Here is a 27,124-nt window from a genome sequence, read left to right on the forward strand (position 1 = left end):
CATTATAGAGCTCTTAAAAATGAATAAAAAATTTGTGACATTTTTTTGTTGTTGCTTATTTTCTTCAAGTTTGTCTTGATTTCCTAACAGAACTGTGAGGCGATCTACTCAAGTGTATCTGGACTTAAAGCCCACTTGGCAAGCTGTAACAAGGTACAAGTCCTCCCTGTGCAATGCACAGTAGTTGTTTCATATAAATAACTGTATATACATTATACCTGTATTCTTAGTCATTGCTCATACTGTATGAGCATCAATATTGTTCATTGTTCTCCACACAGGGAGGAGGTGACGTAGGGAAATACACATGTTTGCTCTGTCAGAAAGAGTTTAACTCTGAGAGCGGCGTCAAGTATCATATCAACAAGACACACTCTCAGGTAAAACAAACAATTATATACAGATGTGTGATATCTGCTGTGTAGGACACTATTGTAATTTCATCACTAGGCAAAAAAACACATCCTCTGTCTGTTCTAGAATAGTTCAAATAGCTCTGCAATTAGAGCAAAAGCACATTTTTCAAATTTTAGAATACAGGTAGAATTGCCCTGTATTTCAGGTTATTAGAGTAAAAAAATATACTAGTATACAGTAAGAATGAGTCTGTGTTGTAAGTTATTACAGCAAAAAGTAATCAATTCTAATTCAAGTTCTTTCAATTCTATCTAATCCAGAATACAGTTAGAATGAGTCTCTAAGTCAGCTTAAAAGAGCAAAAACATCTTAAGATTCTGTCTTTTCCAGAATACAGTTTAAATGTATTCTAATATTGTTCTTATTTTCTTACACTTGTCTCTTATTCCTGTTTATGCAAAGCACTTTGAATTGCCACTGTATATGAAATGTGCTATATACTGTAAATAAACTTGCCTTGCCTAATATCTAATTCAAGATATTAGAACAAAAATGCACATCTTTAGATTCTAGAATAAGATTATAATGAGTCTTTAATTCAGCTTTTTTAAGCAAATACATCTTCTGATTCTGTGTAATCTAGAATACAGTTAGTATGAGTCTATAATTCAAGTTACTAGAGCAAAAAACACATTATCAGATTCTATCTATTCTAGTTTAAAGTTAGAATGAGTATGTGTTTCAAGTTATTGGAGCAAAAACACCTTTCAATTTTATCTATTATAGAATACAGTTAGAATGTGTCTGTAATTGAAGTTATTAGAGCAAAAAAAAAAAAAAAAACATATTCAGACTCCAGAATGAGGTTGTATATACAAAATCTAAAGTTAATCTTTTTTATCATATAGCTTAATTTACAGACTCATTCTAGCTGTGTTCTTCTCATTCATCTAAAGATCTGTGTATTACAACTAAAGACACATAGGGCTCTATTTTGATGATCTAGGCACAAAGTCTAAAGTGCATTGTGTAAAGTGCAAAAGCATTAAGGGTGTGTCCAAATCCACTTTTGCTATTTTAAGGATGGAATAATGCCCTGTGCATGGTCTAAGAGGGTTGTGCTTATTCTAAAATTTCTCTTAATGAGTTGTGGGTGTGTTTTGAGCATAACGCGCAATAAACCAATTAGAGTCTTGTCTCTCTTAAGTCTAAAATAATAATGAACTGTAGTCAAAAAACATGCATACAATAAATACTACTACTAATAATAATAACATAATACAAACACAAATTGTCTTGAATAAAATATGTAAAGATATTTGTGTATTGCTGTACATAATGTGTATATTAAGCAATGTGTACACATTAAAGCAGCGCAACTAATGCGTTCTGTGCTGGACTTTAGAACAGCTTTCAGCTGGTCAATTGCACAGTCTATTTTAGAGCATCACACACATAAATCCAAAAAGCAGTGCAAATGGATTTGCTATTTAAACAACATGGCGCAAAATGGGAAAATTTGTGTTGCGCTGGTCTGAAAATACCAACAAATCGTGCCAAACATGTCTTGTGCCTTATTGCGCTGGACCCATAGCTTCAGATTCTATTCTTGAATACAGTTAGAATGAGTCTGTAATTTATATTAGCAAAAAACAAACATCTTCAAATTCTAGAATACAGTTAGAATTATGTAATTAAAATTAAAATAAATTAAAAGTTACTAAAGCAAAACACACATCTTCAGCTCTTCAATGTTAATAATTTTTAAAAAATTATTTATATATATTATCATATTTATTAATATAAATGTAAACAGTGTGTGAGACGCGTGGGAATGGTTTTCTGTGCACATGCACAGATTTCAGTTAAACTACATTGCTTGTTTTACAAGCATTCATTTGGAGGCACATGAAAAAATAACATCTTTATTCTGGGATTACCACTTAATTAATACACTTATATTTAATACACTTATATATATATATATATATATATATATATATATATATATATATATATATATATATATATATATATATATATATATATATATAAAGTAAACTGTAAATCAAAGCATTTACTAGGGCACAGGCGATTTTTACTAGACCATGTCCCTGGAAAAAGCCATTGTAATACAATGACTTGTCTAGTTGACCTAATTAACATAGTTAAGGCATTAAACCACACTTTAAGCTGTATACTAGTGTCTTGTAAAGTATCAAAATATTATGCACTGTCATCATTCATTCATTTTTTTGTCGGAGAACATGCAAACTCTACACAGAAACGCCAACTGAGCAGAGGTTCGAACCAGCGACCCAGCGACCTTCTTGGTGTGAGGTGACAGCACTACCTACTGCGCCAATGCCTCGCCCACTGTCATCATGGCAAAGATAAAAGAAATCAATTATTAGAAATGAGTTATAAAACTATTATATTCAGAAATTATGTAAAAAAATTATTTCCATTAGGCAGAAATTGGGGGGGAAAGCAGGGGGGCTAATAATTTTGGGCTAATTATTCTGGCTGATTTAAACTGTATTTACAGTGCGTCTGGAAAGTATTCATAGTGCTTCACTTTTTCCACATTTTTTATTAGAGGTGTGAACCTATACTGGTCTCACGGTTCGGTTCGGTTACGATTATCATGCCATCGATTCGGTTCAATTCGATACCTCGGTGCATCACGGTGCATTGACGATGCTTTCCATATAAAGTGTTATATTTTAGGGGGGAGGCTATAACAAGCTGTCCGTATAAACACACAGACACACAGCAACACACTGTCTCTCATTCAAACACATTCACAAACATAGACAGCATCAAACAAACAAACACACACGCACACACACAAACAAACACACTTAAGCCCTCGCAACAGGGAGAGCTCGCGCTGAGCGGAGCAGAAAAACGGAAAAAAAAACGAAAAAAATAAGCACTTTTCCGACGGTCCCTTACAGAGAGCTCCTCTCAGCGCGAGCTCTGCCGGCTAAAGTAAACGCAGACTGCGAGGGCTTAAACGGAGCAGTGCTCGTAATGTCGAAGAAAAAAAGAAAGACAGCTGTGAAACATAACCAGCTTTGTCTTTCTGTAAGAAACACACTTTAGATCTTTTTAGGGTAAGCGTTTTTTGAGTTATTGCCGTCTATAACTGAAAGTGTGTCAGGAAAATCGAAAACAAAACCAACTGAAGCGCACTCATTTCTGGTGCGTTTCCTAAGCATTTGTCTATGGTGCCTATGCCACGGGCCGGCCCTGAGTTGGCTGAGTGTTGTAAATAACGGCGCTCACCTCCCTCGCGACAGAGCGCGTAGGAGATAAATGACGTCACTACATAATAACCGGTTATGGTTATTACTGAATCGATACCGAATTGTCCGTGTCTGCATCGCGGTGCACCGAAGAAACAATTAATTTTGACACCCCTATTTTTTATGTTACAGCCTTATTCCAAAATGGATTAAATTAATTGAAAATTCTACACACAATACCCCATAATGACAATGTGAAAAAAGGTTTTTAAAATGATTGCAAATGTATTAAAAATAAAAACCTGGAAAGTCACATTTACATAAGTATTCACAGCCTTTGCTCAATACTTTGTTGATGCATCTTTAGCAGCAATTACAGCCTCAAGTCTTTTTGAATATGATGCCACAAGAATGGCACACCTGTCTTTGGAATTTTTTTTCCCATTCCTCTTTGCAGTACCTCTCAAGCTCTATCAGGTTGGATGGGAAGTGACAGTGTACGGACATTTTCAGATCTCTCCAGAGATGTTCAATAGGATTTAGGTCTGGGCTCTGGCTGGGCCACTTAAGAACATTCACCGAGTTGTTGTGAAGCCACTTAATTGATATTTTGGAGGTGTGCTTTGGGTCATTGTCCTGCTGCAAGATAAACCGTTGCCCCAGTTTGAGGTCAAGATCACTCTGAAGCAGGTTTTTATCCAGGATGTCTCTGTACCTTGCTGCATTCATCTTTCCCTCTATCCTGACTAGTCTTTCAGTTCATGCTGCTGAAAAGCATCCCCACAGCATGATGCTGCCACCACCATGCTTCATTGTAGGCATAGTATTAGCCCGGTAATGAGCAGTGCCTGGTTTTCTCCAAGCGTAACTTCTGGCATTCCCTCCAAAGAGCTCAATTTTAGTCTCATCAGACCAGAGAATTTTTTTTCTTGTGGTCTGAGAGTCCTTTAGATGTCTTTTGGCAAATTTCAGGCGGGGAGTGGCAGGGGCGGACTGGCCATCTGGCAATTCTGGCAAATGCCAGAAGGGCCGGACCATTTTTTAAATGTGGGCCGGTCAGGTTTTTTTTTTTTATATGTATTGTTTTTACATGCTTTTACAAGCTTTTTTCTCTTACAAGATGTGATATTATGATGATATAATAATAATTATAATAATAAATGTTGCGCATTTGGTCCAATTGGCGACGGCCGGCTGGTTTCGAGAGGGGCCGACCCAATCTGAGGTTTCGCGGACGTAATCAAAATCTAGCAAGAATGTAAAACAAACAATAAGTGCCACACAAGCTAATTGTCAGAGATGTACCGTAAAAAGAAAAGGCGGTGCCGAAAAGCTCAGAGAAAGAGCGCAAAAGGGCTCTAAAATCAGACGCTGCCAAATGCATATTACTGAAATATTCTCGAACATTCGGCTGCTGCGTCGGAGGACAGTAGCGCGGTAGAGGAGGTAAGAAAACAGAAAATGCACTTCTAAGTCATTATACTAAAACATACCAAGTAAATGTCTCGCCATTCACGCTACTTCTGACAGTTTGTGACAGTGCATTAAACACAGTGACTACATTGTGTTTAACAGTTGTCAGCTTAGCGTAGAACTCCCGCACATTTTAATATGTCATTATCAGCAGATTACGTGATTTCTGGTATACAGACTGCTATATGCTACTAGGAATATATTCTAACATGCAAAAGAACCTAAAGCTATAGCCACAGTACTGTATGCATTTGTTGTGAACTCTGAATACATAGCTAGTCTTTAAACTAATACATTAAATACATGCATAGGTTACAGTACATAATCATCTCATTGTCAGGGAAAATGAGATTCAATCTATCCAGAATTATTTTGACTCTTTATTCTTTCCACAAAGTTTCCAACAAGTACTGAGTATGCAAGTGCTAGCAATCACTTTGGGTATCATTGTGGGTTGGTGTGGTCTACAACAAATTAAAATGAACAAATTAAGGAATCAGAAAAAAAAATACAAATAAAGATACTAAAACACTTCCATGTACAATCAACAAGGGGTATGAGATCACTGGTTGTCAGAAACACTTCAAAATAGAAGCTCATGTGAGCCATTTTAACACTGTGGCTCTATTTAAAAATGAATTAACCCTGTAACCCTTATGATAGGAGCCTGTGAATGTGTATCAAACACACACACACACACAACCCCTTTACACACAAATGAAGGTGCAGCACCAGCAACACTTCAGCATGATTTCACAAATAACTATATATCATGAAGGATTAAAAATGTACAAATCTGCTGGTACACACAAATATTGCTGCTTTTTTTCATTTTTGCTTTATATTCTATTCATTTCGGTGCTACTGTTATTACTTAATTGTATTAATTTGTATATAGGGTTTCCGCAGGGTCTTAAAAAGTCTTAAATTAAAAAAAATATATATATATATTAGGCCTTAAATAGTCTTAAGTTCACTGAAATATTGTGTTGTAGGTCTTAAATCATTTTAAACTGTTCTTAATTTCCCTCTATCCAAGTAAAGCTACCCAATCTGGCCAAATAATTTTTTTATTGCAAAGAGATTCAGTTTATAACAGCTGTTACGTTATTTTCAGCAAATTCTCCAAATTAAATTCCCTAATCATGGAAGGAAAAATAAAGCAACACATCCCATTATCTTCAATTAATACAAAAACTATTTACTAAAGTTACCAGACCATTAGAAAAAATCCTTTGTGTTTAGCCCTGTATAAGTCTAAAATTTTATTTATAATGGTCTTAAAAGGGTCTTGTAATGTTTTAAATTTGATTTGAATAAACCTGCAGAAACCCTGGTATTCAAATGTTCAGAGCAGTCAGTAAGAAAACATTTTGCTGCAATCTTAACATCCTATACTGTGTTTATTAACTAGGGTGTTGCCAATACCAGTGCTGTGAGAAAGGATGCTACGGTAGGCATAGCAGAGACAGGGAGGAGTATGGTAGAGGTAGAAAAAACAAAAAAAAACATTACACACTGTACTTTGGGTTTGTAGTTCTACAGTAGAGGTGAACACATGTCAAAAATGTAGTTAAGTCTACATAGTTACATTTGAACTTAACTGTAGAATAGGCCATAATTGTTAATATTTATTCTTTAGGTCACCTGTAATTGTTTCATAAGCACATATTTATTAAAAGCTAGAATGAGTCAAGCCTAGCAAAAGCAGTGATTCAAATAAAGATGACACAGTGACTGCAGAGACCAGCAAGAAGCATGGACACAATAAGAGTCAGGCAAGGGTGAGAAACAAGTATAATCTCAGACAGCCATAGAGGCATATTACAATTGCAGAGTTACAGAGTTAAAATGGATAAGAAGATGTAGAATCAGACAATGTGTTTACTGTCAACATAGAAACAAGGAGAAGCCAACATAATCTATGGACCGTGGCAATAAAGAACAACACTTCAGAGAATGACAAGTATAGTTATTTGTGAATAAAAATATGCTGAATGTAGTGCTGCATGTCCATTTGTGTGTAAAGGTGTGTGTGTGTGTGATACACATTCACAGGTTACTCCTATCATAAATAGCAGACAAATGGTAAACAAACAGCACACGGATTTTAAATTATTTTAATTTAGTTTTACTGTATGTATGAATTTGTTATAAACGGGTTGTTTTTCTTCCAGTCACATACATTAAATGTTTAAATATCTATTACATATATGGTACTGCTTATATTATTTCACTATCTGTACACCAATATAAGTAGTAAATGTGCATGTCTGTCGGTGGGGCTGTGTCGGTGTGGTCATGTGGGCTGGTGTGGCTACTGTGCCAGGGCTGAATTTTCGTCCCATTCCGCCCCTGGGGAGTGGCTTCCGTCTGGCCACTCTACTATATAGGCCTGATTAGTGGATTGCTGCACAGATGGTTGTCCTTCTGTAAGGTTCTCTTCTTTCCACAGAAGAACACTTTAGCTCAGACAGAGTGACCATCAGGATATTGATTACCTTCCTGACTAAGGCCCTTCACACTCAGCTTAGATGGCCGGCCAGCTCTAGGAAGAGTCCTGGAGATTCCATCTTTAACTTATGGATGATGGAGGCCACTGTATTCATTGGAATTTTCAGAGCAGCAGATTTTTTTTTTCTGTAACCTTCCCCAGCCTTTTGCCTCGAGACAATCTTGTCTCAGAGGTCTACAGATAATTCCTTTGTCTTCATGCTTGGTTTGTGCTTTGACATGCACTGTCAACCCTGGGGCCTTATATAGACAGGTGTATGCCTTTTAAAAATCATGTCCAATCAACTGAATTTACCACAGGGAAACTCCAATAAGGCTGCTGAAACATCTCAAGAATGATCAGTGAAAACAGATTGTTCCTAAGCTCAAATTACCGCAAAGGCTGCGAATACTTATGTACATGTGATTTTCAGCTTTTTTATTTTTAATAAATTTGCAACAATTTCAAAAAATATTTTTTTCACATTGTCATTATTGGGTGTTTTGTGCAGAATTTTGAGGAAATAAATTAATTTAATTCGTTGTGGAATAAGGCTATAACATAAAGACATGTGGAGTGCTATGAATACTTTCCGAATGCATATAGTTGTTTGCTGTGCAGGATTTAAGTTTATGCTGTATTTTATGTAACATACCGGTTATTAACTCAGTGTACAAGATACTATTTATTTTATAGATAATAGAAAAATAATGTCATATGTGTTTCAAATCAACCCAGAACATTGTAAATGTTTCAGCTTTAGTAGTTTCAGATTCAAGAGTAATACAGATCAATAGATACCTTTTTAACTCTAATGTGGACTTTTGTGCACAGAACTGGTTTCGAGCATCCGCCAACGAGATGGCCAACAACAAGAAGAAAGAGCCCGAGAGCAACGGCTTGCAGAAAGACATGAAAAATGCAGTGCCTGGGAAGAGAAGGGGACGAAAACCCAAAGAGCACCACCTGCTGACCACAAGCTCATTTCCATTAGAGACTCTGAGCTTCACCTCAGATCCAGCTCCAGTTCCACCAGAGATCCAGACCCCCCCATCCCCAGAGACTCAAACCCCTGCGCCAGAACCCGACACGAACACCCCAACACCACCCCCTGTCCTGCTGCACACCGCAAGTCCAGCCCTACCCAGAGACACACAGCACCCTATAAAGAAAAGAGGAAAAACTAGGAAAGAGTAGCACAGCATTCACCACCTGAAGGGATGCTTTCCCAACTCCACCTGGACGCAGATGAAAAAGCATTGTTTGATTTGGTCACAGAAAGAAAGAACGAGCGGCTGAACAAACAGAAATGATTGGATTTCACACTGATCTTTGGGTTTTTTAAGCTGAGTATATACATGTGTGTGTGTGTGTGTGTGTGTGTGTGTGAGTGTGTGCTTGTGTATGCTGATATATTAGTACTCCTGTTAATTTTTCATTCCATTTTTATTGTTCAGTTGAATAAGTTGTTCATTCTAATTAAGGGGTAGTTAACATATAAGCTCTCAATATGTGTGTGTGTGTGTGTGTGTGTGTGTGTGTTTGTGTGTCTGTGTGTGTGTGTTTATACAGCAATGGGGAAAAAATGATGAAATGATTTGAAAATTCTCAGTTTTTATAGATTTACAACTTATATTTATGAACATTGTTGGGAAAAGTTACTTTTAAAATTAATATGTTGCAAGCTTTTATTTATATAAAAATAAAACATATTTTGGGGCAGCATGGTGGATCACTGTCGCTTCATAGCAAGAAGGTTGCTAGTTTGAGTCCCAGCTGGGCCAGTTGGCATTTCTGTGGAGTTTGCATGTTCTGCCAAAGACATCCGGTATAGGTGAATTGGCTAAGCTAAGTTGTCCGTGGTGTGTGTTTGAATGACTGTGTATGGATGTTTCCCAGTGATGGGTTGCAGCTGGAAGGGCATCCACTGCGTAAAAAATATGCTGGATAAGTTGGTGGTTCATTCTGCTGTGGCGACCCCTGATTAATAAAGGCACTGAGCTAAAAAGAAAATGAACAAATGAATAAAACATAATTTGGGGTGGCACGGTGGCTAACGGTTGCCTTACAGCAAGAAGGCTGCTGGTTCAAGTCTCGGCTGGGCCAGTTGTTGTTTCTGTGTGGAGCTTGCATCTTCTCCCAAAGACATGCGGTATAGGTGAATTGGGTAAGCTAAATTGTCCATAGTGTGTGTCTGAATGGGTGTGTATGGGTGTTTTTCAGTGCTGGGTTGCAGCTGGAATGGTATCCACTGTGTAAAACAAATGCTGGATTAGTTGGCTCTTCATTCCACTGTGGTGACCTCTGAAACAGACTAAGCCAAAGGAAAATGAATAAATGAATAAAATATATTTTTCCCTAAAAAGTAACTTTTCTTAAAATAGGTCACTGAGGATTTTTCATTCATTCATTCATTTTCTTTTCAGCTTAGTCCCTTTATCTATCCTTTATCACAGCGGAATGAACCGCCAACTTATTTACGCAGCGGATGCTCTTTCAGCTGCAACCCATCCCTGGAAAACATCAACTCACACTCATACACTACGGACAATTTAGCCTACCCAATTCACCTGTACTGCATGTCTGGACTGTGGGGGAAACCGGAGCACCTGGAGGAAACCCACACAAACGCAGGGAGAACATGCAAACTCCACACAGAAACGGCAACTGACCCAGCCCACCCAGCAACCTTCTTGCTTTGAGGCGACAGCACTACCTACTGCGCCACTGCGTCAACCCCACTGAAGATTGTAATAAATTAATTTTTAAAAGTATGGGTAAATACACATAAACATTCAATAGAAATTTTGACCAAATTTGATATAAAAATATTGACATTTGGAGCTTTTTTCAAGTAATTTTTGTGATTAACAAAAAGTTGCCTTGTTTTCAGACATATTAATATGAATTTTAGAAGCACACAATTTCAAAGTTTTAACTTCAGAAGAGTATAGCGATCAATATATGGTGGAAAAAACCTTGATTTTCAATGACAGTAAAGGAAAACTTTTCTTATTCTGACCAAATGTCATTAAGAAATGCTCTAAATGAAGAAAAAAAAATTGTCAGACCTTTTTAGAATAAAACTAATATTAACATTTTACAAAATATCTAGTCTGTAAAACTCTACACTGTAAATCCCAAAAAGTTAAGGTAGCTCAAACCAATTGAGGAAACCGACTAAGACTAATGAGTACTGTGAACTTTATCCATTTGAGTAAATTAAGCAATTTGAGCACAGTAAATCCCATTAAATGAAGAGAACTCAAACCAACTGAGTACTGTAAAACTCAATAAGTTAAGGCAACTCAAACTGTTTTTTCAAGTTAGGCACCACAAGCTCTTAATCTCATAAAAACAATCAGACAAAAAATCAAAAGCACACAGCACTCACAAAACTCAAACTGTTTGAGGAAACCGAATGCTACAAACCATTTGTGTTAAAAACTAATCTATATGAGTACTGTGAATTTTTTCCATTTGAGTTAAAGTAATAAGGTATTTAATTAACTCATTTCCTTCAACACAGTTAAAAACTTTTATCAAATGTAGAATTAACTTTTAGTCAATTTTGAATTAACTATATTCGTTTCATTTGAGGAAGTTGACTGTTGGGTTTTACAGTGTAGTAATATATCTAGAAATTCAGTAATTCTCCAGAAACTGAGAATTTTCAAGCGGTCTCATTTATATTTATATATGTCTTTATATACATACAGTTGAATTGAGAATTATTAGCCCCCCACCCCCAATGAAGTCAATGGGAAATGTCCCTGTGCTCCCTATAGCTAGTCCGGCCCTGTATACACACACACACTTACTTATCATTTTTCATGAAAGCTTTTTATAGCAGAAGCTAACACATTTCTTTTCAATTTTCTATTGTATGTCTACAGTATGTCAACATGTCCGGTGGTTTCATGATTTCCTTTTTAGCTATCAAACCCGTTGAATTAGCATGGTGAGCTAATTTACTGCTAACATTTCACCACGGTTATACTCTGCTGCGTGTATATATACATAAATATTATATCTATATACGAATATATTCAAAGCAATTCATCCTCGTCCATCGGTTTCAAACACGATGCATCAAAAAGCATTGTTTTAGGACGTGTTTGGTCAGTGGCAGCTGAATGAAGAGCTGAGTTTAGATGGAGGGCTGTTGCTACTGTGCAATAGTGTCGCTTATGTGCTTTGTGTCCTGTCTGTGAGGGGTCAGAAGCCCGTAGCCTAATGCGAGTCATTTTCTGCGTCCCTTTAGGCACTTTGCAGTAGTTTGTAGTTCACTGCGGTTGACCTGGAGGTCTTTGTTTAAACTTCTGTATGCTTCGAAATTTGGTTGTGCTGTGTGCTTTTGATTTTTTGTCGGATTGTTTTTATGAGATTAAGAGCTTGTGGTGCTTAACTTGAGGAATTAATGAATATGCAGTTCTGACTGGCTGGTGGAAAGTAAAAAGTACAGTACAGGTCAAATGTTTGGAAACATGATGGTTACTTTTATTTCTTCTGCTCACTGAGGTAGCATTTATTTAAAAGCAATATTATTGTGAAGTACATATATTTAACTGCATATGTTTAAAATGTGATTAGTTCTTGTATCAGCATCATTAAGCCACTCTTCAGTGTCACATGATCCTTTAGAAATCACTCTAATCATTCTAAATATACTGTCAATTAGGCCTGCACAATAAATCGTTTCAGCATCTATATCGCAATGTGTGCATCCGCTATTGTCAAATTGCAAGATATGTCATTTTCAGTCTGAATTAGTTAACTAGGAGCTACAGAAATGTATTTAAGTACTATATTTATTCAGAATCTATAAGATTTATGCCAAAAAATAGGTTTTCTCTCAAATTTTTACATTTCAAAGCAAAAACCAGATTATTTTACTCACCCCACTGGCTGATCATTTTACTTGTTTTGCTTTTTTAATTCTGATTTATTTCTTCTGAAGTCAAAAACAAAACAAAAGAATTTTTGAATATTTGGACTAAAAACGAGACTAAGCAAAGTAAGAAAAGCATGTTTTGCATTGGGTTTACCAGCCTGATCTCACGAGCAAACATAAGTATTTTACGTTTTGCCAGTTTAGTGGCTAATTTGTACGAATTCGTACGAGTTCAGTCGTACGAAATTGTACGATTTTAAAAAGGAACCGTGGCAGCTAACCCCACCCCTAAACCCACCCGTCATTGGGGGATGAGCAAATCAAACTAAATTGTACGAATTAGATCAAACGAATTCATACGAATTAGCCACTAAATCAAAACGTTACGAATTTCCATGAGATTGTGTTGGGTTTACTCAATTTCTGTACCTGAACACTGTTAGATTCCCTGGAAAACCATCATTTAGTGCTATTCAGTCGCAAAACTGTATTCATATCGCAATATTTATTGCAGAAAAATTAAATATCGCAATATCAGATTTTTCCAAGATTGTGCAGCCCTACTGTTAATATAATTTATTTGCTGTTTAGTTCCTTGAATATTACGCCAGAATAGGAGTATAGTTTCTAGCCAGAAATTAACTTATTTTTATTTTCCATCTGTCTCAGTACATGTAGTGACTACAGAAGAGTCAAGCTTTAAATAGAAAAAGTATCTAAACTATTTGAGCCAGATGCTAATGGTTTAATCTAATTCCATGATTTTGCTAAGCTAAGGTAAAAGTGCTCACATCAAACCTGGTGATAAGCTGAATGATTCAAAAATGGTAAAACTAACTTTTAAAAAGAGCCTTACAGTACAGCCATACAGTATTTACAGATAAAAATGTTATATTTTACAATATTATTGTATTTTTGATTAAATAACTGCAGCCTTGGTAACTTCATTCAAATAAACATTAACAAATCCTAGTGTTTCCAAACGTTTATGATACTGTATAGTATGTTAGCAGAAAACTGAATCATCCAAAGCACAGGAATGCCCTTTGACATCTGTGATGTCATCATTTCTTGCTTAAACTTAGGAGGTCCTTTCCAATAAGTAGCTTTTGTGTTTAAAAAAGCAAGACGCGAGGCTGCGAAATGAAAATAAAACTGCAAGTTTACCTTGGGTGTTTAGACTAATATGTTGTTTGTGAGATGCTGGAAATGACATGCAGGGTCAAACACATTCATCTAGTACATGTTTACATAGAAAAAAAGAACAATAAAAAAGCAGCTAATTGGAATGAAAAACTGAATTCTGTGTGGACTGCCCCTATTGATGAGTTCACACCAAATGCAAATTTACATTTTCATGCAAGTGTTGCATGAATTTTGTTTGATTTCATACTATATGTTCATGAAAATATGATAACCTTAATCACATCTTTCCCGCTAGTTTTAAACATTCAACTCAAGCGCAATTCATGTTTGGTGTGAAACACAATGGCTTCAATAAATATGGAAAAGGGTTGAAAAAAAAAAAAAAAACAAATGAGTGAATCTCACAAAATATGTCAGGAAACATTTTACCTTCTAAACAGAGCCAACAAATACTATATATTGCTTTTTATTTTGTCATTTATTAGTTTTTTGAAACAATATTTTCATGACAATTACCACATTTTTCTCTTAATTGTCATTACCGGAATACAGTTTCAATTTCATTGTTTTTTTTATTATAAATTGATACATTATAAAAATGTTACTTTAAAACATTATTTTCATGACAATTAACAATTTTTCCTTTCATTTGTCATTACCGGAAAACTATATATATATATATATATATATATATATATATATATATATATATATATATATATATATATATATATATATATATATATATATATATATATATATATATATATATATATACACACACACACATATATATATATATATATATATATATATATATATATATATATATATATATATATATATATATATATATATATAAATATATTTTATTTTATTTTTTTATTCTTGTATTATTATGAGTTGCTAAATTTTTAAATTTATATTCTAAAACAAAATTTTCATGACAGTTAGCACATTTTTCTTTTAATTGTCATTACCGGTATAAAAAAAAAAATATTTTCAGTTTTATTCTTGTTACATTATAAATTGAACCATTATCGAATTTTTATTTTAAAATATTATTTTCATTAAAGTTAACAAATCTTTATCTTAATTGTCATCACCGGAATACAAAAAAAGTTTCAATCCCATTACTGTTTAATTATAAATTGATACATTATACATTTTTCAGTTTTATTTTAAAACATTATTTTAATGACAATTAAAACTTTTTTTCTTCTAATTATCATTACCGGAATACAAAAAAATATTAATCATTTCATTCTTCTTTCATAATAAATTGGTACATTAATCTTTTTTTTTTTTACTTTAAAACATTATTTTCATGACAATTAACAAATATTTCAGTCGTCATTACTCTGATACAAAAACGTTTAAAATTTCATTAATGTTTTATTACATAAAAAGGCAGCAAAACCAAAGCTAAAAATAACAATTTATTCAATAAAAAGTGTTAGCTTTTTTAATTTAATATATTTGTATTTTTTGTAGCTTAGGTGCTTGCTTTTTGCTATTTGGCTAAGCACTTATTTTGAGAGATGTGTGTTCTTTGGTGCATTTATTATTTTTTCTTGTTTTTGTTATAAATTGATAGATTATTGCTGCTTTAAAAATGTGTGACACCAGAGGCCATCAAGTGAACTGCAGCAGTAACTACTCGATGAAATATGTCAAAACTTTAACCCATGGAATAAATAAATAACCTATGCCAAGTGGTTAAAAGTAGAGAATTACACTGGAAAGCCCAATTACACAGGCTGTGGCCCTGGCAACCCTGGTCTCGATGTTAAGCTTCATTACAAGCTCTTCACCAAAAAATATATTAATACATAAAACTTACTACATATAGCCCCATTAAACTGTTACATTTTGAATACATTACAGGTAATATTTGTTATACTGCCCAAAAATATATTTTACATATGCTTTATGGTAATGATGCTTTGCATGACGGTAATGAGAATTTAAGAGACAAATGTGGGAACTTGATCAATTCAAAATTAGACATTGGATTTTATATACAAAAGTGTATTCCAAGATTTAAGGTGCCACTTGTCCTCAGGCATTTTATTATTTATTTATTTTTGTTTTGTAAGATTCACTCATTAAAGGGATAGTATCACCCAAAATGAAAATTTGTCGTTTGTTTGAGTTTCTTTTTTACAAACACAAAATATGTTGTGTTTTAGGAAGATATTTTGAAAAATGTTTTAAACTGGTAACCATTGACTTCTATAGTGTTTTTTTTCCCTACTAGAAGTCAGTGTTTACAGATTTCATTGTCAACATTCTTCAAAATATCTTATTTTATGTTCAACAGAAAAAAAAGAATTCATAAAGGCTTGGAACCACTTGAATGTTAGTACATTTTCATTTTTGGGTGAACCATCCCTTTATCTCTTGAATTTTTTAGTGATGTGCATGTGTTTTACTGCACTTAAGTGACTGTATGCAATAGTGTTTAGAGTGTTTGGGCTGAACAGGCACATGAAGAGCACAATCAGACTGGTCACTGCAGTCCCTGAATCAGAAACAAAATGAACGATCCTGCACACACTGATTCCCAACCTGATGATCAAGGCCTGTTGAGGGAGAAGAAGAAAAAAACGCTGGCGATGCACTTTAACCCTTCCTCCCCGTCCCTCTTTATCTTGCACTTTCTGCAGGCACTGTCACGCTTCCATTGTCCCAACTTTAAACGAGCGCTTCTGTGTTGTTAGATCAGTTTCCAACATGAATGCCTGCCATACGATCCCATAGATACGTGCAAGGGAAGCCCATCCTCCATTCCCCGATTTAGAAAGCAAATCTATGTCAAATATGAGATGGAAATGATGTTTGAAGCCATAACTGTCCCCTTGAAGGAGACTAATAGAAGCAGTGTCTTTTTATCCTTCCTCGATTTGTAAAAATATATATATATAGATTAATCAAAACATTTATTTAATTTGCAACAGAAATTGTGTATTCCAAAACCTTAATAAATCTAAACTGAGGTACTTGAAAACCGCAATTAAATTGCCATAAAATTATTAGAATACAGGTCACAAAAAAGAGGATAAATTATTACAAAATATATTTATCTAATGAAAAAAAAACTACAGAGTAAGCTCAAAGTTGCATACCTTTATTTTATACTAATACTTGTGAATGTGATTTTATTCTTTATAGTTGCTTATAAAAACTAGGGTTTGGTTTGTCGTGGTTTTAGGCAAAAGGTGCTAGTAGCCAATATACCTTAAAAAAAATGTTGCGCATGAAATTGTGAACAAGTTTGCCATCTATGTCTGCAATGCAATACTGTAGCAGATCACATTTGACCTGTCCGGAGCGTTAACTATACTTTTGTGGACTCGGTTTTGTGAAAACGGTTAAGAACATGATTAGATTTCAGCCCATGCAAGATCAAAAGAAAAAAAGCATTTGTGCTGTAAATTTATTTTATTTTTTTTCAAATAATAATTTAATTCTTAATTATTTTAGTGATTGAATAATTACAATTAATTTAAAACATAAATAGGCATAGCTTGCACAAAATTTAAATCTACTTGTTTTAACATTGTCTGCTCTTTTATTTTTTTTTAAATTGTTAATTCTTACATGTTTGTTTAGTTAAAAGCTTAAAGTACTCATGAAATCAAAACTAACCATGTTGATTTTGTTAGCTCACATTGGGAGTTTCGTGATGAACAGTTTGTCTGTGTAATTAAGAGAAAAAAAAGTGTGCCCTTGTAACCTAAATTTTTTATCTGAAAATGCACTTCCTGTTTGTTTTAGTTAAATTCTCAGATTAGGTCTGTATGAGATATTGGGTGTGGTTAAGATACTCAACTACACCTCTCCAACTGTCAGCTTTGACAGCGCTATGACAAGCAAACAGAAATGGTAAGGAGGAGGTGTCTGTTATAGAGGCCGATCACACTGAACATGCTTTTTGCATTGTGAGGTCATTTTTTGAATGATTTACTAACAGGCGCAAACATTTTGTGTTCTACTTATGCGTCCCTCATGTTTTAACTGCTTGCCGTGCCTTGCGTTTTTGCAATTATGCGTTGTGTGCTAGCAGTTGAAAAAAATTTAAATCTGGGCAGAAAAAGTGTTACGTCAATCACATCTTTTTCATTCTCCAATCAAATGAAAGCAGAGGCGGGGTTTTACGTTGAGATGACTGCAGTGTTTGCATTTTCAAGATGACTACAGAGACTTTTGAAGATAGAGGAGAGACTAGCGGTTACTGTTTTGAGCTATCCGTAGCTGTATGACTTTAACACTAGCGCACAGCACGCTACTGATTTAGTTTTTGCCTAATGACATAAAAAGCGCACCACACTTCTTTTTTTCTTGTAAAAAAAAAACAAAACAAAAAACAATGCGGTCCAGCTCTCATTTTTGAAACTGAAAAGCACATTCCTTGTGATCGGCCCCTAAGGGAGATGCCTACCTTACTACATCCAATCTGCTCACAGTACAAAAAAGAAAACAAAACAAGCCACGCCCACTTAAAATCCACGTGAAACAAAAGTTTCTGAAACTTTTATTTCAGTATGTTGATTTACTCAACAGAATGTTAAGTGGGCTTTCTTTTTGTGCATAATTTGCTTATAGCAAATTAACGTTAGGAGGGACATGGTTAAGAATTTTGTGGCTGATGATGCACAGGGCAACTTTTTGAGCAATGTTGCTGAGCAACTTTAGGAAATTATCCCAAAAGTGGTCAATATTTAGGGCAATGGGTTACAGATACAACATTTTTGCCCAATCTTAATAGAAAAGCAACCAAGCAACATGCTTTGCAACAACATTGCTTAAAAGGTTACCCTGTGTATCATCAGCATGAAGCTGTAAAACTGACATCAACAAAGGACCACCACAACAAACAGAGAAGGTTGATTGAAGATTAACATTTTTTTTCAATTAACAAAAATATATTAGATTTAAGTAATAATTGACTTTAAGTTTAATATTTAATTAGATTTAATGGTTTAATACATTTCTGACATGTTCACAGGTTTCATGTGATTCAGTTTCATGTCCTCTTGAAAGATTGTGGTAGAGGCAACCAATATACCCTAAGTGTTGCCAGGTTGAAACTAAAATAGCAGGTCAGCATTACTTTCTATGTATATTGGGTTAAATGGAATCACTGAACTGGGATATTAATGCTATTTTGGCTCCAAGAAAGCGACTACTTTAACATAGGCAAGCACCGTGCTTTGACTTTTGCCCTGTAGAATGTATCTTCCTCATTGGAGATTTAGTTGTCACGCTATATTTCTCAGTAAACAAGAAAGATGGCGTGTAGTTTCCGCCAGGATTATTGTGCGTGGCTTCAATTACCCGTCTTCCTAGATTATGTGGCGCACACATATGCAGACGTTATACGATCACAACACTGCAATTGATTTCTTTTCGAAATATTACAGCAATAGCTTGCACTTCTGCAACCTTAAATATTATTTCCAAAGCTTGGTGCGAACTGTATTCGCTTTCATTTGCTTGTTTGCTTCTTTTTTTGTGACATAGTTGCTTTAAACTATTTAAATATGATCCTGCGCTTTTCTATACAGGTCAAAGTACATGTTGAAAATGTCAAAAAAGCTATACAGTGTGTGTGAGCGAGAGAGTGTGTGTGTGTAGGTGTGTATTTCTGTATTTAGTGCACTTGTAATCCCATGAAATAGGCTTGAATATGGAGTGTTGGTAGAGAATTTTGGTGAATTTGATTGTGTGCTGTGGAATTTTGTACTAAAGGGGGTCTGTAGAAAGTGGCGCCCCCTGCCAGTTTTTAAAAAATCATTCTTTTCATTACTTCAACTTCTGTGAGGAGTGAGGATTTCTGACGCCCCGACAGAGAATTTCCTCAAAAACGTTTACAAGCAAATGTCATTGAGGGTGATCTGAAGTGAGTGGAATCAGATGGGTACATCGTTACTCACTGATGAATTCGAGGTACAAAAGGATGGTCCAAAAATGAGTCGATTTTATTCAGATGATCTATAGAAACTGTTCAATTTATTACTACTTAGCAAATAATGACAGTAATGGACAAAACGATCTTTTATTCCTTTAAAGTTTTTACCTAGGTTGACAAGAATTCTGAATCTAAACTATTTTTCTCTCTCTTTTTCCCCTGGTGTATTAACTGTGCATTAATACCCCTCAAATAATTAATAAAATGTTGACAAAAAAATCTTAAGGAGTAGATTGTTATATGTTTTTACTCATTTATTCATTCATTTATTGTCTTCCACTTTTCCGGGTGTTGGATCAAGGGGGCAGCAGTCTCAGGAGAGAACCCCAGACTTTCCTGTCCTCAGACACTTCCTCCAGCTCCTCTGGAAGTATCCCGAGGTGTTTCCAGGCCAGCCAAGAGACAGTCCCTCCAGCATGTCATGGGTCTTCCCCAAGGCCTCCTCCCGGTGGGACATGCCTAGGTAGGCATCCAGGAGGCATCCGAAACAAATGCCCGAGCTACCTAAGCTGGCCTCTCTCGATGTGGAGGAGCAGTGGCTCTTCTCCAGGATCCTCCCGGGTGACAGAGCTCCTCACTCTAACATGAGGGTGCGCCCTGCCACCCTGCGAAGGGCACTCATTTCGGCCACTTGTATCAGAGATCTTGTCCTTTTGGTCATGTCCCAAAGCTCATGACCATAGGTGAGAGTAGGAATGTAGATTGACCGGTAAATTAAGAGGTTTGCCTTTCAACTCGGTTCCTTTTTTACCACAATGGACCGGTACATCAATTGTATTACTGCACCGATCCAACTGCTGCTGCACCGATCCACCTGTCAATCTCACGTTCCATCCCTTACTAGTGAATAAAACTCCTAGGACTTTCCTCCAGTTTTATGTTTTATTGGTTAACTAAGAAATAAATAAAGATAAATGAGAAACGAATGAATATACGTAATGAATATAACGAATGAAATAATTATTGATTAATCAAACAAATAACTTAGCATTATTAAATAAATTATTTTGTGTATATATATATATATATATATATATATATATATATATATATATATATATATATATATATATATATATATATATATATGCCTTGCCTCATATTATATTATTATTAATATTCATTCATTCATTTTCATTCATTTTCTTGTCAGCTTAGTCCCTTCATTAATCTGAGGTCGCCACAGCGGAATGAACCGCCAACTTGTCCACCAAGTTTTTACGCAGCAGATGCCCTTCCAGCCGCAAACCATCTCTGGAAAACATCTACACACACATTCACTCATAAACTCATAGCAGCATTGCTGAATAAAATTATTTCATTTAACAAGTATAAAAGTATAATTTAACACCAGATAGTTTCTTTTTTTATTTCTCGAAACCTAAATTAGGACCATGTTTTGGTGTGTTGTATCATAGTTGGCATGAATTACTTACCTACACCAGCGACTACCATGTGGTAACGTTACATAATACTGTACAGTGCCTAAAACTGTACCTACAAATATACATTACAATTTCCATTCTGGGATTTGTAGTTCCACTCTGACGGACAAAAGTGAGGTCATATGAAACATAAAACTACACATCCCAGCAGCATTAGCCTGGCCTAAAGTCGCAACAGCTGATTGTCAAATAGGAAACTAACAATGTCTGCCGTGTGCGGAGACGGAAGAGATTCAGCGATGGAGTGTGGAGAAAAATCATCTGCTCGGTGCACAAGGTACGTTTGAAGAGCTTTTCCGCCTCGAAATTATTGGTTATATGCTGTCTCGTTAGCCTGCTTATATAGTGAGCACACTTTATCGTGATGATGAGCACGAGCGCAGTGACCTGTCGTGTGCGCGCTGTATGGAAGTCAATGCGAGTCTCTCGTGTTTCTGGGACTCCGCAACACCCACATGTTGATAAGAAATTTAGGGTGATTTTTAAAACATCTCACAAAATGATGAGGTGTGCGGATAATTGTCTTGGTAAGATTATAGTTATGAAATCGTGTCACCGTTTTCTCTTCTTGAGCCAATAAGTATTTTTTGCACGGTCTCTTGCCTTTATTGTGTAAATAAGTTGTCGGACTTATTTGAGTTATTTGATGTTAGTTAATTGCGTTTCTGTTCACTGTTAACGCTGTACTTCAGCATCACTGTAGTGTGTGACATTGAAGCACATGGTGATGATCTCAGTAGTGACTCATATTTGCATATACAGTGTCTGTAATTTTTTAGCCACACCCCAATAAAATGCGGTTTGATTTTTCTCAGGCCTTCCAATATCTTTCATTGAACCCTTAAGACATGTTTAGCTGACATGTTGTCACTTTGTGGTTGATAAAACAGCCACCAAAACAATTAATTAACTTGCACAGTTAGTTGTACATTTTAATGCCATGCAAACTGTAATACAAAACACGCATAGCTAGGTTGGTTTTATTAGACTTGTTTGAGTGATGTTTTGAAGTAACAAACACACTAAATTTCAACAAAAAGTATAGTACATGGCTGTATAGTAAGTTATGCCGTCGGCTGTAACTTTGTTATGGTTAGTGATGAAGCTGCTGTGATAATAATTCTTCGGCTCTACAGTGCCGATGTCCGCCGCCAAATGGCGCTCATGTCTCGCTGCACTTACATCACTGAACTTATAACCAGCTGCTGCTGAGGATCTGCTTCATATTCGTGAGCTGACATGTACAGGATTGAAGGATGTCTTGACATTTGAGAGTGAAATGTAACAGGAGTGGAAGAGGTTTAGTATGTTATCATCAGAATTTGAAGATTCATTCGGTACCTTCTCTGTACAGTATAGGTGCACCATTGATGCATTTGACCATTTGTTTTATATAATAAGCAGCACATGTCAGTACAGATATTTTATAATGATACAAGATATTTTTATTTCTAATAAATGCTTTCTATTTATCAAAGAATAAGGAAAAACATCCCAACAACTATATAATAATAATAATAATAATTATTATTATAAATGTTTCTTGGTCATCATTCAGCTTCGACATCAAAGAAAAATTGTGGTAATATTCTCACTTTTAATATTATTTAATATATTGTATGATCACATTTATATATATATATATATATATATATATATATATATATATATATATATATATATATATATATATATATATATATATATATATATATACAGTATAACAAGCCCCAGGGACATTACGTTCCTCATTTCAAAACAGAACAACTACAGATTTTGTAGTGATTTACCCTGCTGTTGCTCCCTTCCAACGCCATGTATCTTTCCTCTAAAGTTACCACTGCTCATTTTTTTGCTGCTTCCTGTCTATGAGGTGCCAAACTCTGCTGGCATCAGTGCGCGAGAGAAGTGCTCCGCACTTTTTTTAAAAAAATCAAGCGTCTCTGCATCACACGACACAACGAATCGATTATGGAATTTGTTTTTAGTAGTCGATTTTAATTGGTTTAATAAATTCGATGCAACCCTATTTTACCGAAAATAATTGTAATATGCAGTAGACTGTAAATATAATCCTAAATATAATATAAAAATATTTTACATTTATAACGAGTAAATGTAATATTTAGTTTTGTAACAATCTACTTTTCTTCAAATAAGGTTGGTCTGTAAAATAAAAAGTTAAAATATGATAAATCATTTTCATTCATACCTAATATATTTATGCAAAGAGGAAACAACTTTTTCTGACATGTTAAATGTGTAGAAAGTTTTACAACTGAAAGTTACCATAATAAGGTTTATTGTAATTTAAACATTTAAAATTATTTCTGACAAATGGGTAAGTTTTCAAATTACAATTATTGAGTTATTTGAAACAATTAATGATTTTTAAATGCATAGTTTACCTCAAAAACGGTGTGTTTTTCATCACCAGAACACGTTAAAATATTTTAGACTAAATCTGAGAGCTCCCAAATTTGTGCTCCAGACTGTGTTTTTTGGTGAACAAACCCTTTAAATAATGTCTCTAATATTCCCTCTTATAAGTTTTTAACTACTTGTACATTGAATTGGAGATTTTAGTGACTGGCAAACACATCTACATGTAATGTTTATTACAAACAAACTAATGGGATAGTTCACCAAAAAAAACTAAAATGCACACGCTATTTAGTTAGTCACCCTCTAGTGGTTTCAAACATTTGAGTTTCATTATTTTAAATGATTGATTATGAAGAAAGCCTTTCACAGCAGGAGAAGCAAATACTATAAAAGTCAATTGTTACAGGTTTCCAACATTCTTCAAAACATCTTTTGTTTTCAACAGAAAGTCAAACAGATCAAGTAGATGAAGAGTTAGTGATTTTTGGTTGAACTGTTGCCTTAAAGTTGCATTACACTCTTTTTTATCATTGTTTAGTACATCTCAAAAATATTTAGGCCTAACAAATACGATCTATGTATTCTGATTGCATTTTACAATTGGATACATAATATTAATATGCGAGTTTTAATTAAACTAGTCAACTTTATGTCATAGATATTTGTTAGTTAAACAAATCAAACAAACAAATAGAACAAGATTTATGTAATATATCAATAAATTTAATGCATTTTAAATGCATCTTATTAATCCATCTGTTGCTTGGAGTATTGGCCAATTTTGCCCCAGAATATTAGGTAAACCAGTGGTTCTCAAACTTTTTTCATCAAGTACCACCTCAGAAAAAATTGTCCCTCCAAGTACCACCGTATGACCAGTATTGAAATACAGTAGCGTAGTAGGCCTAATTAAGCAGCTACAGCTCTGCACAGTTTAAAAACGTGCCAGATTAATTACTATTATTAATAATATTTTGTATTATTGGCCACTTTAAACCTTATAAATAGTTTGAACAATAGCACTGCTGTGCTTATATGTAAAAAAATAAGTAAATAAATAAAATGTCAACGTTTAAATTAAAATGTGCTTTTGAAATTTCTTTAAAAATGGTAGGCTACGGTTCTTAAAAAGTAAAAAAAAAAAAAAAATCTCATGTACCTAAATGTAAAGTGTTAACCTATAGTGTTATATTCATCAAAGCCTGGAAATGCTGCTTGGACCTCATAAATATAGGTTATATGTCATCATATTCATATATGAGCCATTTTTCATAAATTTTTAAATATACGTTGCATGTACATATGACATATTGGATTACTCTGTGTACCGCTAGAAGGCAGCCCGCGTACCACTAGTGGTACACGTACCACAGTTTGAGAACCACTAAGGTAAACCAATCTCATAACATTTAACTAAATCGATCTGCCTTTTTCTACCGCAAGCTATACACTACCTGACAAAAATCTTGTTGTCGATCCCAGTTGTAAGAGCAACTAATAATAACTTGACTTCTAGTTGATCATCTGGAAAAGTGGCAGAAGGTAGATTTTTCAGATGAATCATCTGTTGAACTGCATCCCAATCATCACAAATACTGCAGAAGACCTATTGGAACCCGCATGGACCCAAGATTCTCACAGTGATCAGTCAAGTTTGGTGAAGGAAAAATGATGGTTTGGGGGTACATTCAGTATGGGGCGTGTGCAGTGTGGATGGCAACATCAACAGCCTGAGGTATGAAGACATTTGTGCTGTCCATTACATTACAAACCACAGCAGAGAGCAAAATCGTCAACAGGATAGCGCTCCCTCTTATACTTCAGCCTACACATCAAAGTTCCACTGGCTCGTATGGTTCAGGATTGGTAGAGCTGCGCATCGATGAATTTGCTCTTCAGTGTTTTAACTCTCAGTAATGATTTTAAATCACACTGAACTGAGCTAAACTGAACTGAACTTAAACACTAAAAACTGAACTACACTGTTCAAGTTACTATGACCATTTATGTGAAGCTGCTTTGACACAATCTACATTGTAAAAGCGCTATACAAATAAAGCTGAATTGAATTGAATTGAAAAGTTCCTGAAAGCAAAGTAGGCCAAGGTGCTCCAGGATTGGCCAGCCCAGTCACCAGATTACAACATTATTGACAATTTCTGTGGTAAGATGAAGGAGGAGGCATTGAATATGAATTCAAAGAATCTTGATTTTGTGAGTCCTGCAAGAACGCTTCATTGCCATTCAATATGACTTTTTTAATAAGCTATTTGAGTTTTGAATATTTGAGCATTGCAGAGATGTATCCAAGCTTATGGGAGTCATAGACAATATTCATACTTTTTCCACAGCACCATGACTTTATACTGTACATTATTTCTGTTAAGTGACAAGACTTTTGTCTAAGCATAGTCTGATTGTACTGTCCTAATTAAATAATTTAAAACTAATATCAATATTAAAAATCATATAAGCCACTTCTGATACCAGATGATCAACTAGAAGTCAAGTTAACATTTGTTGTTTCTAAAACTTGGATAGGCGACAAGACTTTTGTCTGATATTCATATCTTCTAATCTATTCAATCTAGTAGTATTCGATGATACTAAGACAGCATAAGTTTAAAAAAACTGAAAAACTAAATAAAATCAAAATGTTACAAACAAACAGTGAATGATAAACTTCATTGTGCATCATTTTCTGAGTGTAGTTTGAAAACACAGACATATTTAGTCACCTCTTTTAGATACACATTCATGACTTCTGCTTTTTCTGTAATGTTACAGTCAGCAGCGGTTTCATCATGATGTTTGTTTGGGGTGTCCCGCAGGGGCAAGACGGGCTGGTTGATAAGGTGATCACAGAGCCCTGGGGTGTAATAGACAAACACACTGAACCCGTCACCACACCTGCTCTCATTCGGCATGATTTGTTTATGTTCCAGTCTAAAAAGCACAATCGCTCTCCTCTCAGTCACTGGCAGCCCATGTGAGTGTCACAGACAGATGAGGCGTCCCATCAGAGGCCAGCAGAGGGGTGTGTTTGTGTGACTGCGTGTCTGTCCAACCTGCTGCTATTAATACCAGCCCACACACACACATAATCTGCAGGATAGGTTATCCTCTTACTCATGTTAGCCAGAGACTCCAGGGTTCGTCTTGAATGGTGACGGAGAAACCACAACAAATCAGACGTACTGTAGAAAGCACACTTTTGTTTTCCTCCCCTTTGCGTCAGTTTCGTTTTACTTCCTCTCCTCGGCTTGCCAGAGGGCAGGCACCACACTGTGTGCCTGCGCATGTGTTTTGTCCCAGCGCTTATTAGTGCTGATCTTTCTTTGGAGCTTTCATAAGACTGTTTGGTCATGAATACACTCCCAGCGTTTTCGGGAGCCAGAATATCAGGCTGCTGGGCTCTCAGGGCTGATGGAAGGTAAGAGCGTTTGCTTTATAGATGTTTTTTTTTTTTGTTGTTGTTGCTGTTTTAAGCAATAGTGTACTTAAAAGTGCATGGTAAATTCAGCTGCTTGCTGTTTTTTCAAGAACATTTGGGTCAGTTAAATGGATTTGCAGTGTAAAAAATGTATTTAGTAACTAGTTTCAAAGATTTTTTTATTCTTTCCGTTTCTCTTTTAAAAGTATTTAGTGCATTTTTACTATGAATCGTGACTATAAATGTATACAAAATAAAAGTTTGTGTTTACA

At 35.1% G+C, this 27,124-nt stretch overlaps 2 protein-coding genes across 21 annotated transcripts in view; both read left to right on the plus strand.

Moving 5' to 3' along the window:
• znf512b (zinc finger protein 512B) overlaps positions 1–14,006 on the plus strand; it is a 146,075-nt gene extending 132,069 nt beyond the window's left edge. For 12 of the 15 annotated variants that reach the window (XM_073939525.1, XM_005162004.6, XM_005162005.6 and 9 more), the window contains 3 exons: positions 91–153; positions 282–380; positions 8,410–9,994. In XM_073939525.1, coding sequence (XP_073795626.1) covers positions 91–153; positions 282–380; positions 8,410–8,772 — 525 coding nt within the window. In that variant the 3' untranslated portion in view covers positions 8,773–9,994. Of the gene's footprint in view, positions 1–90; positions 154–281; positions 381–8,409; positions 10,042–10,285 lie in introns of those variants that run through there. The other 3 variants (XR_012398857.1, XR_012398858.1, XR_012398856.1) reach the window with 2 other exon arrangements.
• A 7,219-nt stretch (positions 14,007–21,225) lies between these two features.
• Positions 21,226–27,124, plus strand: part of uckl1b (uridine-cytidine kinase 1-like 1b) — a 71,131-nt gene continuing 65,232 nt past the window's right edge. For 3 of the 6 annotated variants that reach the window (XR_012398861.1, XM_681683.8, XM_005162006.3), the window contains exon 1: positions 21,226–21,311. Coding sequence is in view for 4 of the 6 variants with exons in the window: in XM_681683.8 (XP_686775.4) it covers positions 21,238–21,311 (74 nt within the window). In the remaining 2 variants the exon portion in view is untranslated. Of the gene's footprint in view, positions 21,312–26,559; positions 26,853–27,124 lie in introns of those variants that run through there. The other 3 variants (XR_012398862.1, XM_073939547.1, XM_005162007.6) reach the window with 1 other exon arrangement.

This window comes from Danio rerio, chromosome 23, assembly GCF_049306965.1.
Source record: "Danio rerio strain Tuebingen ecotype United States chromosome 23, GRCz12tu, whole genome shotgun sequence".
Classification (NCBI taxonomy): domain Eukaryota; kingdom Metazoa; phylum Chordata; class Actinopteri; order Cypriniformes; family Danionidae; genus Danio; species Danio rerio.